This window comes from Cucurbitaria berberidis, assembly GCF_010015615.1.
Source record: "Cucurbitaria berberidis CBS 394.84 unplaced genomic scaffold K460scaffold_6, whole genome shotgun sequence".
Classification (NCBI taxonomy): domain Eukaryota; kingdom Fungi; phylum Ascomycota; class Dothideomycetes; order Pleosporales; family Cucurbitariaceae; genus Cucurbitaria; species Cucurbitaria berberidis.
Genome location: NW_024468940.1, coordinates 632,392 through 648,311, shown reverse-complemented (window position 1 = coordinate 648,311; position 15,920 = coordinate 632,392). Strand labels below are relative to the sequence as shown.

Genomic DNA, 15,920 nt, shown 5'->3' with positions numbered 1-15,920 from the left:
GCAGTGCAAAACTGGCCGGGTTTTCACATCTCGTCAGCTGTAGATATAGCTTCCCTCTCACTACTTGCATCCATACGTCTTTGTTCTTAGACAAGATACCGTCAATGCGGGGTTATCGCCGATCGGCACAGAGCATCTAGTGTCATCAACAACAGTTTGGTGGAGTGTGCAACAACTAGCGCATTCGATACGGACCTGTTGAGTGGAAAAGCCCATGACGATGACATTGGAAGCAATGAGTATGTAGTAGACTGTATATATCTGGGAAAAGGCGGAAATATGCCATGGGAGCGAGCACGCATGGCTATGTAGTCACAGAATTCCCTTTCAAGACCTCATCAATTGTCTTCCTACACGGAATGTAAGGAACCACAAGCATAGTAAATGCGTACAATATGGATTTTGGAGCAGCATGCAGCCATGACGCTATGCAAATATAGTACAGTATGCCCGATGGCGGACTTGTTCTTTCCTGTGGTATGCAAAGTATGGTACAGCTTGAAACGCAACACATATAGATACACTTACTTCGACCTACGCTTGCCTTGGTTGCGTGGTCGGTCTTGCACGAGGAAGGTGTGCTTGTTCCTCTTGTACCTCGTCTTGTATCCTCCTTTGGCCGGAGTGCCCCATGGACTGACAGGGTGCACGTTACCCTTTGATTTACCTCGACCACCACCGTGAGGATGATCAGCTGGGAATAGTTAGCTTCATGGACAATACGTGCGGGTAGGCTTCAAGAACTAACCTGCGTTCATCGCTAGACCACGGACCTCCGGCCGCTTCCCTAGCCATCGCGAACGTCCTGCTTTGCCGAGGGACTTGAAATGTGACTGAGGGTTGCTGGCAACACCAATTGTGCAGCATGCGTCTGCGCTGACCTTACGGATCTCGCCGCTCTGCATTCGAATGATAACGTGCTTGATCTCGGTGCCCTTGGCCTTTTCCACTTCTTCCTTGTTGACAATGATTGCGTACGTGCCTGCGCTGCGGCAGAAAACGCCTCCACCCTGTGTCTTGGACCCGACATTGAAGACTTGCGAACCGAGGGGGACCATGTGAATCGGGAGGCAGTTTCCTCGCGCTGCCGTCTTTGCGGCCAGCATACCAGGGTCAATGGCACCGCCCATGCTGGCGATCAAGTCTTTCGGAATACCAGTCCTGTAGCTCTCCACCTCATCGCCAGCCCGCATGCCATCCGCAGCAATAATGTACGATTTCTCGCCCGTCTCTACGCGGGTCACGAGGGCCAGATGCGAGCTGCGGTTCGGGTCGTATTCTATCCTGTCCACCACATGCTTGCCGGGCAGATAGCGCTTGTAGTCGACAATTCGAATCCTTCTCTTGTGTCCACCTCCCCTGTGCCGGACTGTGACCCTGCCTGTGTTGTTTCTCCCTCCCAGGTGCTGGCCCTTCCTCTCAATGGTGAGCTTGAGGTGTGGTCGTCCCTTCCACAGATGGTCGTTGACGGGCCGCTTGAGATGCCGCAGACCGGGCGTTCGAGGCTTGTAGGTTCGCAGGGGAATAAATTTGTCTTTTCGCGTGCCCTCGGACTTGACGGCCGCGTCGTCAGCGGCTATGGATGGCTGCAATGATGGTGGAGGCCTCAGGTCGATTGCTTGGGCTTGGGCATAGGTACGGGCGCACAGGAGCGCTTTGCCCAGGCGTGAGGGCTGGAAGCGACATATCCGCGGCTGCAGCATCGTGTGCTGATGGGAGCGAGGGCGAGAGGAGCTTCACTACGGTGCAATGGGCTGGTGCTCGATGGCCTGCATGTGCAGAGTTGGCCGGAGAGGTGACGAACAATTCTCAAAACTGGCTGTAATTGGTTAGCGCCAGGCAAAAGGTGGGTCGGCACGGCCTGTCCTTGCAGCGCGACCTGGCACTGGCCCAGCAACGTGTGTCTGCTGCTTTCTCTCCCTCACCAAAACAGCTCTTTCTTCGCTCTCGCACTGCTCTGCACCTTCTGCACGCCCTCTCTCCTCAACCCGCCATCTCCACGCCCGTCTATCTTCACGGCATCGGCATATCTACGCGTTGGGCTTCGGCGTTCTCCCAGGTACGTTTACTTACGCGCTGCGGTGGTGCGTGCACTCTACCAGCCTCGAAGCACGACTTTCGCGCGTTGGACGCCAAAAGGGCTGCACGTGACCAAGGGCGGTACCAAAACAAACCGTCCTCTTACACCCACTTCCATCAACACACACCTTGGTGCACCACCTCACTCGCCCTCCCCACCGACATTTCTCTACACATTGGAGCTGGACCTCGTCCCCGTCCCTTCGACCATCACAATCTTCACGCTCCAAGGGTTCGTCTCGCTCCTCCGCACGTCACAACACCATCGCTGCCGCACCCCCAGGTAGCGTGTCTAGTGTACCAATACTCGCGAGCATCGACCGTGGTTCTGCCCAGCGCACTCTCGCACGCTGGGCACACATTTCGATGCTCCTGTATTGTCGGGCTCCGCTCCTCTTACGCTCGTCATAACACGCTCAATCGAAGAATGCTAACGTCTGCAAACAGTGCATCAAAACAAGACCTGTATCCGCCATAACGCCCTAAAGCATACTCCAACTCTTCGAATACCTCTCTAGCCTTGATCAGCATACCTAATATTGCTTGCAATGCCTCCCGTAGTACGTTGTGGCCCCTCACCCTGCTGCCGTCTCGACTTGCCCACTTCATCTGGGCAATGTCCGCCTTCCATCTCAGCTCTCTAACACGTTCCTATAGGCTCGCTCCCTCCGGCAGCGTGCTGTCACCAACGAGAACGATGAAAATGCCAGTACGACACGCTTGACGCGCGCCAAGGCGGCGAATTTGGGCGCGAACGAGTCCGCTGCCGACGTGCCCAAGAAGGTCGTCCAGACGAAGAAGTCCACTGCCACGCTAGGAGCAAACGGTGTCGGTGGCCGAAAGCGTCCTGCGCTCGGTGATGTCAGCAATGTCGCGAAGCCCGAGCTTGGTGCTGGCGCGAAGGAGGGCAAGAAGCCTGTGGCCAGGAAAGGCGCGTTGTCCCAAGCTGCACAGCCTACCAAGATCCAGAAGCCTTCACAGGTCAACTCGACGCGCTCGAGACTGGAACCAAAGGACAAGACTACCGGTTCATCAGAGCTGAAGAAGCGCCCAGCTAGCGGGAATGGCATCACAGGGCAGCCGGCCAAGAAGCGCGTCGCGTCCAGCTCAAAGCCTCTGAAAGAGGAGGACTCGGAAGCAACTGAAAATGTTGTGCCCCAGGAGAACGTCACCCTGGAGACTGAAATCACAAAGGTGCACAGCACGAAGCACACAAAGGTACAGGTCCTTGAACAGGTTGAGGAAGTCTTCGATGAGGACGTGCCGGATCTAGACAAGGAGGATGTCGATGACCCATTAATGGTCTCAGAGTACGTCGTCGAGATCTTCGAGTACTTGAAGGAGCTAGAGATTGCGACCATGGCCAATCCCGAATACATGGACAGCCAAAATGAGCTTGAGTGGAAGATGCGCGGTATTCTCGTCGACTGGTTACTCGAAGTTCATACTCGCTTCCGCCTCCTTCCCGAGACTCTCTTCCTCGCAGTCAACATCATCGATCGCTTCCTCTCCGCCAAGATTGTCCAGCTAGACCGCCTTCAGCTGGTTGGTGTCACCGCCATGTTCATTGCCTCAAAGTACGAGGAGGTCCTTTCGCCCCATGTACAGAACTTCCGCCATGTCGCGGATGACGGCTTCACTGAGGATGAGATTCTTAGTGCAGAGCGCTTTGTCCTTGCTGCCTTGAACTACGACCTGAGCTATCCAAACCCCATGAACTTCCTCCGCCGGATATCAAAAGCCGACAACTACGATATCCAGACGCGTACTCTAGGCAAGTATCTCCTAGAGATTGGTTGCCTAGATCACCGCTTCCTGGCACACCCTCCAAGCCAAGTCGCTGCTGCTGCCATGTACTTGGCTCGCCTTGTTCTCGAGCGTGGCCCTTGGGTAAGTTTTCATAATTCTCGTCGTCCTGTTCACATTGCTTACTGTAATAGGATGCCACCCTTTCACACTACGCCGGTTACACTGAGGAGCAGATCCAGCCTGTCTTGCAGCTAATGATCGATTATCTCTCTGGCCCGGTGGTTCACGAGGCCTTCTTTAAGAAGTATGCCAGCAAGAAGTTCTTAAAAGGTTCGTACTACCCAATCGCGTCAACCCTACAGCCGCTAACACCGTCCAGCATCTATCCTTCTCCGAAAGTGGGCCAAAGACTACGTCGCTGCCTATGGCAACGTTCTTCAAGAGGAGACCCCCAAGCTTCGAAACAAGCATTAAGACGGTTGTTCCTTGACTCGTCGCTTCCAGTCCTGGTCTCAGTTCTCACGAGGCCCCGCTTTGCCGTCACACGCCGAACATGGGGCAAAAATGGTTCGGTAGTAGGTGACCATAGTGGTTCGGACCGGGAGCTATATCTTCACTTGCATCAAGCCAGCCCTTTTACGTTTGCATCTTGGCTATACCATCTTCCAGTCGGCGTTAATACATGGGATGCAATTGGCTCTTGAAGGCTTTTTCACGTGTTCTTTTGGTTCTTGTTGGTTTCTTCTTGATTTATTTTGGAATGGAGTCGGAGGCGTCAAATCTCTTCCCGATGGGGCATAAAGGATGCTTGTGTTTTGTTGCACGTAACTCTTATCTTCATTTCTCTGATAGCGGCTCTGGATACTCGCTCATAGCATTAGCGATCGATATACCATCACGGTGTGATACGAAAGGCTATTCTTGGTAGAAGTGTGGTGTGATGGCCATGATCATGATAGAGGTGGAAGTCTGTATGAGTAGTGTGGATGCGAACGCTTTGGCGTCGCAATGGAGTAAAGTTTCTAAAAAGTCTATGCCTTCTATCTACTACGTGTTCCCATGCTCGTGGTGCTATTGTCTCTTTTTGAATGTACTCCAGCGTAGCATTCTCACAACAGCGACAATGACACTGATATCGTTCCAAGGAGTACCCGACGCCCCGAATCGGGCAGACGCGTCGTATGAAACTCCCGTCTGCACGTCATGCGCGCGTCTCGCGTCATTTTCCAGCTCTCAGCCCGCGATGCGTAAACAAGCCACCCGTCGCGGTCGCGATCAGCCATCGCGCCAACCTGAACCTCGGCTCATCACGACATCAAACTCCACGCTAGCCTTCTTTGTTAGTCTTCACTCGACCTCCACCCCCGGGCCAGCCAGCACCACTCACATACCCTCATCCAATCGAGGGCCTCGGAAAACAAAATCATATAAACGATGCCCTCACCATGAACGAAGCAGACCTCCACTACCCGCCTGACGTCTGCCCCTTCTGTACCATTGCCGCCGCTTTCCCGTGTCCAGAGAACGCGCTATGGAGTTCACGGAAGGAGGCATTGGCGACCAGCGTGCCCAGTGAAGATGAGGCTGATCATGAAAAGACGAGTCCGAGTAGCTTTGTAGTGCTCAGGAGTAAGGATGTGGTTGCTTTTCTGGATATCTTGCCGATGACGGGAGGTAAGTAGGTTGAATTCGTTTGATCTGTTAAATTCTTTGGAAAGAAGCTGGGATCTTTGGGCTTGCTGGATAGCTTGGGGGGTTGGCTTCAGTGCTGTTAACGTTTGCGAAGGAGGCTGACTGGATCATTGGGGTTAGGTCATTTGCTTGTTACGACTCGGGAACATAAAGTCAAGGTTGCTGATATGGGCGCCACTGAGAGTCGAGAGATTGGTAAGTCTACATACTCTTTATGTATTGTGGTCGCTTTGTCAATTAGCGTGGAATAGAAAGCTGACCCGCTTGTTATAGGTTTCTGGTTACCGATACTGGCAAGAACAGTAGCTAAAGTAACAGGCGTCACAGACTACAATATCGTGCAAAATAACGGTTAGTACACGAGTCACCTTGATCTGGATATATTTCTACTTCTGCTACAACTTACTGATATTTTGCAGGTGCGCGGGCTGCACAGGTAGTACCCCATGTACACTTCCACATCATACCACGCCCAGAGACTATGCCAGAGATTAAGAGCAAGAGCTGGACGATGTTTGGACGGGGCCAACGCGACGACCTAGACGATGAAGAGGGGGCGAGGATAGCGAGCGAGATGAGGAAAGTGTTGAGAGATGAGGCGGAGAGGATGAGTAGTAGTGAGAGGGAGGCGAAATTATGACAGTCTATTTTTGACTCTTTCAGTGCATTAGACATTAATTATTACTACCAGGCATCTCCAATTCTCGAATCATGGTATTATACATCAACTTTGCTCTCTTGTCGCGTTATCACTTCCTCACCCTCCCCCTTCCACCAATATATTCTATCAAAATGCCCACGAGCACAATGATGAAGTTTACAAACATCAGCACCGCTGCTGCAGTAGCCCACCGACACCTCCTTTGCAAAAACCCATCGCCCTCGTCGTAACTAAGGCACTTGTAGAGGAGCTTCTCCGTTGGACAGTCGCCGTTGAGTAGAGAGATGTGGCTCAGCGTGTCCCGCATGTATTCCATAGTCTGGTTCATGCAATCGACGCCTTCAAGTTTGACCGCGAAGAGCTACAAAGACTTAACTCCTCGAATTCAAAGGAGACAACGGTGCGGTGAAGGACTTACGATACCTCCAGCAAGATTCAAAGCCAACACTACGGTGTCCGCGAGGAGTAAGATTAAGCCTTGTAATATCGGCAGCCAGAGTGCTAGTATGCCTAGTACCGCTCCGAGGAATGTCACGACGCCAACGGCGACACCGTACTTGAGCGCTGCATTTGCGCCGGGAGATTGGTCGGCGATCAGGACGGCAGCGAGGCCAATTGTTGACACGGCGAGGATGCCTTGTAGAGAGCGGGTCGTGTACGTGAGTTTCGCTGGGGATGATGACATGGTCGCTGGCCTGCAAAGGTGTGGTGCGTAATATTGAGGGAGAGACAGTATGAAATGTGATGATAATAGAGAATTCCAAAATCTGCGACACCAAGATCGAGTTAAATACCGAGTGTAGTCTATCAGTGTTGGGAGTTCAAAGTCGAAGATTGTTGCTTTGTTAGGTAATTTGGCGAAGGACCCGAGTCGAGCACAGCCTCGCACAGCCTCACGGCCTGTCGCGCAGTCCCACGTTTCTCGTCGCATACATCGCATTGTACAATGCCAAGCTCATTCCCAAGGCATACTTTTGTTGAAGCCCAGTTGCTTGCTGTCAAAGTGAAGGTACTTGAGAGGCGGCTTGGTGATCATGCGGCTGTGTGGTCTTGGGTGTCTCCACTTCTTCCGTACACCCCGTTCCTTCCTGAAAGAGCCTCCAAACGTCTTACGTCCGAAATAGAAGCTCGATGAGACTGAGGCGTTCATTGAGCGATCGAATTTTCGTCACTAACAGAAGATGATAATCACTCCTTCAATCAGAAGGGGCTAGAATGTAGAGTTTAGAGTACAGATTTCTAAAGCAAGAACACAAAAGTTTATTTATACACAAGCAAGCTTTGTAGCAAACTAGTAATAATAGCCTTTTTTCCAATAAGCATCTTTAAAGAAATTATTTCAAATGTACTAATCGTATTCTAACTATCTTTAAAGTCTGCTTTTTTAACCTGTAGCAGAACCAACGTACAAATCTAGCGTGTGACCTTCTTTATCTGTAGCATGTCAATACGATATCTATCATTTGGCGAAATAAAAAGATTGATCCTAGCTCAACCCTCCGAATTTTTGTCCGTGAAGGAGGACTGAGGTATAGTATTACCGTTACGATTGTTTGAAGAGGCAAGGCCCGAAAGCATTGCATCTTGCAAAAAGTAAATGCTCCCTGCCAGACTCAACTGGCAACCTTGGGATGACTCTAGCTTAGCTAGATCAAGGACATGAGACCCACGTTAACCAACTACACCAAGGAAGCTTGTGTTATTTGATGAATGAAATCCTGATAGAAATAACTATACAGTACATACAATGACCGCAAAGACTTTCAAAAAGGGGCTGTTAGCTTCGTTCTACTTCGCGCTATCGATATAACCGAAGAACGACCGGACGGAAGCCTCTGCTGGGGTCACTATAGATGGAGCTAAAAAACTACACTCTTCTCAAAACTTGTAGCTATTTCCTCTACTCTCGTTTAATCTGAGAACCTACGTTTCGTAACATCTGTATAGGGGTCGGTGCTGACGTTCGCCATCAGCGCGACTTGCTGGCGTATGGCACGTATCGATGCAGCATTCGTATGCCTTGCAGATTGAAGAAAAGAGAACGTAGAAACCGATTCAAATGACTAGAAGTCAAAGTCAAAGCTTTGGACGACGCTGAGCGGCGCTTCGTATGCGTGCCGCGTTGTCCGGATTCAGTCTATTTTTGGCCGCATCTGGATTTAGTTGACCGGTACCGTCGGGCTCCCCTTTACAAAATCATGAGAGCATCTTCGGCTTCGAGGCCTAGAATCGTTTGCATCAATTCATAACCACAGAGCCCAAGTAGTGATACACAGCATCTCCCTGGTCAGCGAGGATGTATATATGTGGTCGCTCTTGATGACGCGTGCGTCGAAGACACTCACGCTTGTGAGACACAGCTTTCAGTTTCAACGTCGTGGAGCCCCGTCGATGCTCGGGCAGGTATGCATTCCGGCGACCGCGGTTTCGGCTTTTCCTACGCTCTCTCCGACTGGAATTTATACAATCCCACGTGATCCATTTGAAGAAAATCCGGGGATATCATCAATCTCGCATCAACCCGCGACGCCGGAAACGGTAATCCTTTAGCCGTTATGACTGCTTAGCGAATCATGGGGCCATAAGGGGCTAGTTCAATAGTCTTGCAAGCCGAGAACCGTGCATGTGCTGGCTGCAAGCCGGAGTGGCCTCGCCCAAGGTTTCTCGTATAAGTGGGTGGATGGCCGCGGGGCTTGAGGCCGCTGTTGCCCTGCTCCTCTCTTTACAGACATTCCGCTTTACAGTCACTCCTTTTAATACTTGTTTCTTTGTCGCTGTTGAAGTAGTGTCCATTCTGAAGAACCTTGGAACAACTGTGGACACAATGAAATTCATTGCCTTTTTCGTGTTTGGGGCGGCCAGTGCACGTGCAGTTCACTCGCCGCAGCAACAGCAAGTTCCTATTTTGGGAGAAGCCGTAGAAGATGTTTCCTCTCAACCCTCAGAAGCCACAGAGGATGCTGCGCCCGGAATCGGAGTCCACTTTACGAATTCATACGCTATCGCTTCGGCTCGCTATCAAAACGGAACGACGAGAGACCTAGTCAAGGTAGAAGGAGATGCGCAATACATCGAATTAATGACACGATGGATGAACACACGACAAGGTTCGAGCCTACCAATTAGTCGCGACGCCGTCACTCTCTCCAACTTCCTACACACTCTGCAGATAGACGTTGAGGAAGTATTGGGTAGCCCAATGACCAACTTCGCGCCGGCCATTTTCCCACTAGACACGGCCAAGAAGCAATACTTCCAGGACGCACTAGATCTCGCCGGACTGTCCTCCACGCGCACGCGGACCGGAAACAACTTGGTTGTGTATGAGGATACGAACGCGGCCTATGCCGGCCTCGATTACGGGCTCTGTAAGAATTGGACAGAATACCAAGATTGCCTCGACGAACAGAGCAAACTCCCTTACCTCGACGTTCTATTCCTCTCTTTCGACAACGGTTCCTTCTCCGCAATCGTGAAGACCCTGCAAAGCGTGTTTCAAGAATGGCCGATACACAATCACGCTTTCAACCTCGATCTCGGCTGGTGGAACCTACCCATTCACGAAGTGCCGCGTGCAAAGTTCTGGGCAGACATCCACGAAATGGTCGTAGACAGCATTAGTTGGTTGTCAAGGCCACCTAGCAGAATTGTGTTGATGGGTGCCCATGGGGCAGATAAGGAGTTCTCGGCAGTTGTGGAAGCTGCGTTGTGGAGTGTGCTGGAGGTTGATGTGAATATGATGATGCAGGCTAACAAAGCAGAAGATAGTGCAAGCCTCGCTGCGAGAGGCGCGGCGGAGATGGCCTGGCGATCACAGTCTTGGAACAGAAAGAGTAGGGAAACAACGATAGCTGATGGTACACCTACTGAGCATCAGTAGAGAAGTGATGAACGGAAGTTAAAGATATGTGGCGGATATACCCATGAGATATAGTAGTGATAATTATTGATTAATAATATAATACCCTACCAAACGCAAAGTCGACTATCCATGTGGAGGGGTTCAAGAACTTATTGCGTGTTCACTCAGAAAAGGTCAGCATAGGAAACAGGAGGTAACTGGAGACATACATACCACTTAATTCGGGTAGTCCTTTCGCGACAGACAGGCGCTGGAGTGTTCATCGTACCTCAGCTTAGATGTATCTGAACATATTGTTCTTCACGCTCCTCTTCATTGATACCGGCTTCCCATCTTCATACTCCACACCGGCATCACCCCCATCACCAGATAGTCCCTGAAGCTTTAGCTGTAGCTCTTGGTCGAGTTCTGCTTGTGTCTTCTTCTTCGGTTTGGCTTCCTCTGACGGCTGGGCGGTCGACTTCTAGCTTCCCGTAAGATATTGTTTGTTATTAGGCTAGTGTTAGCAACATACCAGTACCTCCTCTTTAGCTGAACTTGAAGAACCCGTGCTTATATCTGAGTAACCTCGTTCTGTACGTAGTATTCGCAGTATTGGTGTTGTGAAAAAGCATAGGGTGAGAGAGGGTGTAGGAATCCGCCGAGCAATCTGCCGTGACGGTAACATTGAGCAGTAATTCAGTATAGATTTCAAAGTGAGGACTGGAAGCTATCTAATATGTGTTTGTGAAGTAAACCAAGGAGACGTCACAGTGACTGTTACGCCTGGTGCACGTGATGTTCGATGCCTGACTTTGCCAAGCGTGCTAGTCTCCGCGGTGCTTTGAACTTTCTGTTTCGCGACTGACCAGCCATTCAACTTCACGCGCCAACCCACCACCACGTCGACTACACTATCGAGTGCGGCACCTTCTTACGCCGTCGAAAGGTCTACTGCTCAAGGGTCCAGCGAGATGGTGGTAACGAAGGTCGGGCAGTGGTCCAATGTCGAGGACGAGGTCCTCAAGAGTGCCATCTCGAAATATGGCCTGAATCAGTGGGCGCGATGCGCCTCTCTTCTTGCGAAGAAGACGGCGAAGCAGTGCAAATCTAGATGGTCGGAATGGCTGGATCCAAGCATTCGGAAGACAGAGTGGTCGAGGGAGGAGGATGAGAAGTTGCTGACCATGGCAAAGCTGCTTCCTACGCAGTGGCGCACAATAGCACCCATTGTCGGACGGACTGCAACGCAGTGCTTGGAACGATACCAGAAGCTTTTGGACGATCAGGAGGCTAGAGAGGGTGGGGACCTGGGACTGGCTGGCCCTGAAGGCGGAGAATCAGCTGCACCGTCTGCAGAGGATGTTCGACGTTTACGCCCTGGCGAGGTTGACGCCTACAGTGAGAGTCGTCCCGCGAGACCGGACGCAGTAGATATGGACGAGGAAGACAAGGAGATGCTGTCCGAGGCGCGGGCGCGCTTAGCGAACGTCAGCGGAAAGAAGGCGAAGCGCAAGGCTCGTGAGCGGCAGTTGGAAGAGTCGCGGAGACTTGCACTGTTGCAAAAGCGACGAGAGCTCAAGGCCGCTGGTATCAACATCAAGATCACCCCGAAGAAGGGCAACCACATTGATTACAACGCCGACGTACCACTCGAGAAGGAAGTTCCCTCCGGATTCTTCGACACTACAGACGAGCTCGACCGCAACGAAAAACAGCGAGAGGCTTTTGACCCACGCAAGCAGCAGCTGGCGAACAAGCGCAAGATGGATCAGCAGGAAGAGGGAGGGGATAATAAGCGGAAGAAGAAAGACGAGAAGTCAGGAGGCCTTGCAGCATCATACGCCAAGGCTGCTCAGATGCAGAAGATACGGGAAGCGGAACAGAGCAGCAAGCGCCGCGCTCTCGTGCTTCCAACACCACAGGTTGGAGAAGCAGAGCTCGAAGATATCGTCAAGATGGGTCTGGCCGGGGAGCGGCTTTCTTCTAATGGTAGCGAGAACATTGCTACACAAGGTCTAGTGGGAAACTACTCGAACATCGTCGGCAGCACACCGATACGCACGCCTATGGCGCCGAAGGAAGAGGACTTCATCGCAAACGAAGTGCGCAACGCGCGACTAAGAACCGAGACACAGTCGGCCCTACTTGGTGGAGAGAACCCAGATCTCGTCGATGATGAAGCCCCAGCTTCGCTGTCTGCACCCGCTTCACGGCATCAGATCGTTACACCCAACCCCATGGCCACTCCCTTTCGACAGGCAAACGGCGGAGTTGGCGCTACGCCAACACATCAAGGACCTGGAGCGACCCCTATGCGAACACCTCGCGATACACTGCGCTTGAACGAGGGGGAGAGTGGTATGCAGCTGGTCGGACAAACACCTCGAGATATCAGAATGCGTGAGAACGCGAAGCGTCAGGATTTGAAGAGCAGGCTTGCGGCGCTACCAAAGCCCAAGGAAGAAAGCTGGGAGTTTGAACTACCAGAAGAGCAGGCAAATCAAATGGAAATAGAGATTAGTGAGGAAGATGCCGCTGAAATTGATCGAAGAAAGGAGGAAGCGCGGCAAGCTGCAGAAAGCGCTGAGTTCCGCCGACAAACCCAGGTCGTTCAGAGATTTCTCCCAAGACCATCTTTAGTTGACATTGATGCCATGATGAAGAGGGCACTGGATCTATCAGACCCTGTTGAGCGGGAAGTTGAGACCGAAATGGCACTCCTGATCGCGAACGATGTCCAGAAGTTTGGCGGAGGACGAGTCACAGGGTCTCTGCAACCAGTGGAGAAGATGCCTGACGATGCCCTTCGAGCAGCGAAGATGGAGCTAGCACTCGAGCTCGCCATGACGAGCGAGAAAGACAAGAAGTCGTTCCATTCAGAATTTGGCACCACCTGGACTAGCCTACACGGCTCAGCAATCCTTCCCGGCATCGCAGGTTATGAGGAAGATGAGATTGATGAGCACCAACTGCTAGTCGAAGCCTTTGACAACGCCCAAGAATTGATCATCGAGTCCGCGGAACAAGCTAACAAAATCGAGAAGAAGCTGACCGTTCACCACAAAGGCTACACCAACCGTGCTGCGCTTCTCAGTGAGAAGATTGGCGGTGCGTTTGGTGCGCTGGAGATGGCGAAGAGGGACCTCGAGGCTGCGAGGACCATGCAGTACTCCGAGCAGACGGCTATCGATCGGCGACTGGAGGGACTGCGCGCTGAGGTTCAATTTGTTACCAAGAGAGAGAGGGAGGCCCAAGAGCTGTATAGGACGAGGAGGGATGAGCTGGATAGCTTGCAGGCGCCTGTGAATGGGGTACACTGAGCGAGCTGATATTCATTTCATATCCATGTACTTTATTCATCACATATGCAACGGACGGACAGTTGCAAGGGAAGGCGTTAGATATTGCATAATTGAGCGGTGGCCGATTTGTCAGTAGGACATGCCTCAGTCGCTCCAAAGGAGATGATATATATGGTGAAGTGTAGGTGTGTATCTTCAGTGCCATAGACAGTGACAATCAGGTTCACAAAAATGCATTGAAGCCATTCTGGCTACCTTCACAAGTAGGATTTCTTCTGCGTTGAGGTGAACTGACTAGGTCCCGGCACATGTCCACAATACCGTATACCTGGCTTTTCTTGCCAGGCACTTTGCACAACAAAGACCCTTACATTTGTCATAAACATAAGTCAAGTGGCGGGTTGATGTGTAAAGCAGTCCAAATTGAGAGATGATATGTTCTAACTTCCATGATAATATCCACACCATCAAACCGAATGATATTCTTCAAGCTTGGTCTGCGGGGTATATGAAACCGAGCCTTCCACCAAGATAAGCGACGACATCGGGCTCATCTTGACACAACAAGAAGTGAAAAAGAAAGGAATGTACAAGGAAACCCCCATGTGACCCAGGATCAAAAGCGTGGACGAGAGACAAAAAGTTATACTGTCGTTTGGGAAAGGAAGAAAACCTGATGCGCCAATTGAAAAGTAGAAACCCCAAACGCCTCTTGAGCGTCATACATCATTTTCCAGTCCTATATCCCCCTCGTGGGGACCAGGAACAGCAGCAGTAGCAGAGACGCATTGCATGGCATGGCATCTAGCACGTCCCATCCAAGACCTCAAAGATGCCCACAACATGCACCTCACTCACACTCCTCCCACGAGCGTGACCATAGCTCAGACCAACACTCGGCCTAGGCTCCAACACATCCAACTCCTGTTCGAAGAGATGCTTCTCCTCCTCCATTTCGAACTCGAGCACACTGGGCTTGCGGCGCAGAGCGAGCATGTGGCGGATACTGGCAGCTGAAGAGCGGTAGCTGTGCGGTGACGAGTTCCGGGTCAGCGGCGATGTGGTCGATGTGCTGATGCTGGAGCTGGGGGATGTGGAGCGCTGGGAGCGGACGGGGGAGAAGGCGGTTTTCAGGCGGCGGAGGGAGCCGGTTGTGGAGCGGAGGGGGGTGAAGGACTGGAAGCGGTTGGTTCGGCTTGGGGATGGCATTTTGGTTTTTGTTGAGTGGTTGGCCGTTGTGGTGTAGTAGGTGTAGAGGAGATGGGTTGATTTTTGGTTGTGTGATTATTGTAGTTGTTGCGCAAGTGTGATTGCTGTTTTCAAGCAATGCAAGTAGGATCCCGTTCCGGTAGAAACAGTGTTGACGTTTGTCGAGTGTGGGGGAACAACAAGCACGTGGCCCGATAGTAGCGAAGGTAAGACGTGTGTTGACAAGTGTAGTCTTCCAAAGAGTGTTGGATTGAACTCGGCTCGCGAGGCAATCAGGATGGTAAAGTATAACTAACGTGCAAGGGACGCGCGGTAGAGAGGGCTCAGCTCAACAACAGCAACAAAGTCCGTAGCGTCGTCGTAGTATAAAAAGCAACTTCAAGTATATCTCAACTCCGAAGGACAGCTTCAAGCGACTCGATCGATGCAATCGTGAGGGGAAATGTGGCAAGTGAACAGAAAGCAAGAATCAATCGAGCAAAAAAACGAAGGTAAGGGATGGTATGGGAGTGAAGTGTAATAGAGCGAGACAAGAGACGAGACGAGACGAACGGACAGACGAGCGGATGTTTAAGGATGCGTGTCGTATGTCCAGTGCGTAATCTGTTCCAAGCACACCACCCAGGGAACTTCTAGTGCAGGAAACCCCCTGTCACAGAGGCCTTGCTGAGAGGGGGGAGAGGTCGCGACTAGGGCCGTTTGATCGCCGTCTGGAAACAAGCGAGCGGGAGCTGGAGGCTCGTGTTGTGCCGCGAAAAGATTGCATCTTGAAATGAGGAGCTTCCTGCTTTCATTTTGATTTGCAATGTGGGTGGGTATCATGACGATGAGTATATTAGAGCCCCGCGGCACATCAATCTGTACATACTTCCTTTGTTGGATCACGATCAAGATCAAGATGAAGATCCGCACCCTGTTTGCTGGCAGTCGTCCCGCTATCGTCACAAAGCGGAGAGACCCCCTTCGCACTGCAGCCCCCCGCCATCCAAACAACAGCACAGCAGCGAAACGAACGCACAGCACACCCAAACCTCCTCGCCCTCTAGATGCAGGCCCCGACGCGTTTTCAGCCGCGGTATCTCTCCCTGCCTGCATGAAAGTCACCCATGTTGCCTAATACAGGGCAGTCTTACACCCTCGTCCCCCAGCATCTGCAACCCTCAGTGTCTCCCATGTTCCAAGAGACCCTGTCTCAAGACACTGCTGCTGCGGTTGTAATGCACTAATCTGCGACAGACGAGCGTGTCTGCAAACGGGATAGCCTGTGTTGCCGACGTGTCTGAAAGCACCCCGGCGTTTCAGATGGCGGTCGTCACTCGCTCGTGACGAATGCATGGAGCTGGACATGGACAGCAGAGCAAATGGCCTGGAGCTGCGAAAGCGT

General features: G+C 51.8%; 9 protein-coding genes across 9 annotated transcripts; 5 read left to right on the top strand and 4 right to left on the bottom strand.

Moving 5' to 3' along the window:
* Positions 1 to 211: 211 nt before the first annotated feature.
* K460DRAFT_321406 (50S ribosomal protein-like protein L2) lies at positions 212 to 1,915 on the bottom strand. The gene is made up of 2 exons (XM_040930476.1): positions 749 to 1,915; positions 212 to 694 (listed from the first exon to the last, which is right to left on the bottom strand). Exons 1-2 carry the CDS (start codon positions 1,701 to 1,703, stop codon positions 525 to 527), a joined length of 1,125 nt encoding a protein of 374 aa, XP_040783413.1. The 5' UTR covers positions 1,704 to 1,915; the 3' UTR covers positions 212 to 524.
* A 712-nt stretch (positions 1,916 to 2,627) lies between these two features.
* On the top strand, positions 2,628 to 4,302 carry K460DRAFT_380622 (A/B/D/E cyclin; the record flags this gene model as incomplete). Its single annotated transcript, XM_040935281.1, has 4 exons — positions 2,628 to 2,639; positions 2,737 to 3,969; positions 4,020 to 4,158; positions 4,208 to 4,302. 4 exons carry the CDS (start codon positions 2,628 to 2,630, stop codon positions 4,300 to 4,302), a joined length of 1,479 nt encoding a protein of 492 aa, XP_040783412.1.
* Positions 4,303 to 5,186: 884 nt separating this feature from the next.
* Positions 5,187 to 6,399, top strand: K460DRAFT_347198 (HIT-like protein). Its single transcript, XM_040931337.1, has 4 exons — positions 5,187 to 5,502; positions 5,641 to 5,715; positions 5,794 to 5,871; positions 5,940 to 6,399. Exons 1-4 carry the CDS (start codon positions 5,274 to 5,276, stop codon positions 6,158 to 6,160), a joined length of 603 nt encoding a protein of 200 aa, XP_040783411.1. The 5' UTR covers positions 5,187 to 5,273; the 3' UTR covers positions 6,161 to 6,399.
* K460DRAFT_420704 (uncharacterized protein) lies at positions 6,270 to 6,866 on the bottom strand (the record flags this gene model as incomplete). The annotated part of the gene is made up of 2 exons (XM_040938095.1): positions 6,270 to 6,542; positions 6,600 to 6,866. 2 exons carry the CDS (start codon positions 6,864 to 6,866, stop codon positions 6,270 to 6,272), a joined length of 540 nt encoding a protein of 179 aa, XP_040783410.1.
* A 2,024-nt stretch (positions 6,867 to 8,890) lies between these two features.
* On the top strand, positions 8,891 to 10,295 carry K460DRAFT_370827 (uncharacterized protein). The gene has a single exon (XM_040934236.1). The coding sequence runs from the start codon at positions 9,006 to 9,008 to the stop codon at positions 10,059 to 10,061; it is 1,056 nt and encodes a 351-aa protein (XP_040783409.1). The 5' UTR covers positions 8,891 to 9,005; the 3' UTR covers positions 10,062 to 10,295.
* Positions 10,273 to 10,772, bottom strand: K460DRAFT_370826 (uncharacterized protein). The gene is made up of 2 exons (XM_040934235.1): positions 10,558 to 10,772; positions 10,273 to 10,506 (listed from the first exon to the last, which is right to left on the bottom strand). The coding sequence occupies exons 1-2, from the start codon at positions 10,708 to 10,710 to the stop codon at positions 10,318 to 10,320; spliced, it is 342 nt and encodes a 113-aa protein (XP_040783408.1). The 5' UTR covers positions 10,711 to 10,772; the 3' UTR covers positions 10,273 to 10,317.
* Positions 10,773 to 10,994: 222 nt separating this feature from the next.
* On the top strand, positions 10,995 to 13,534 carry K460DRAFT_370825 (uncharacterized protein; the record flags this gene model as incomplete). Its single annotated transcript, XM_040934234.1, has 1 exon — positions 10,995 to 13,534. A coding segment is annotated over one exon (2,351 nt), but the record flags the coding sequence as incomplete, so codon positions are not given.
* A 597-nt stretch (positions 13,535 to 14,131) lies between these two features.
* K460DRAFT_359396 (uncharacterized protein) lies at positions 14,132 to 14,536 on the bottom strand (the record flags this gene model as incomplete). Its single annotated transcript, XM_040932191.1, has 1 exon — positions 14,132 to 14,536. The coding sequence occupies one exon, from the start codon at positions 14,534 to 14,536 to the stop codon at positions 14,132 to 14,134; it is 405 nt and encodes a 134-aa protein (XP_040783406.1).
* Positions 14,537 to 15,349: 813 nt separating this feature from the next.
* K460DRAFT_370823 (uncharacterized protein) lies at positions 15,350 to 15,839 on the top strand. Its single transcript, XM_040934233.1, has one exon. It carries the CDS (start codon positions 15,357 to 15,359, stop codon positions 15,651 to 15,653), a length of 297 nt encoding a protein of 98 aa, XP_040783405.1. The 5' UTR covers positions 15,350 to 15,356; the 3' UTR covers positions 15,654 to 15,839.
* The last annotated feature ends 81 nt before the right edge of the window (positions 15,840 to 15,920 follow it).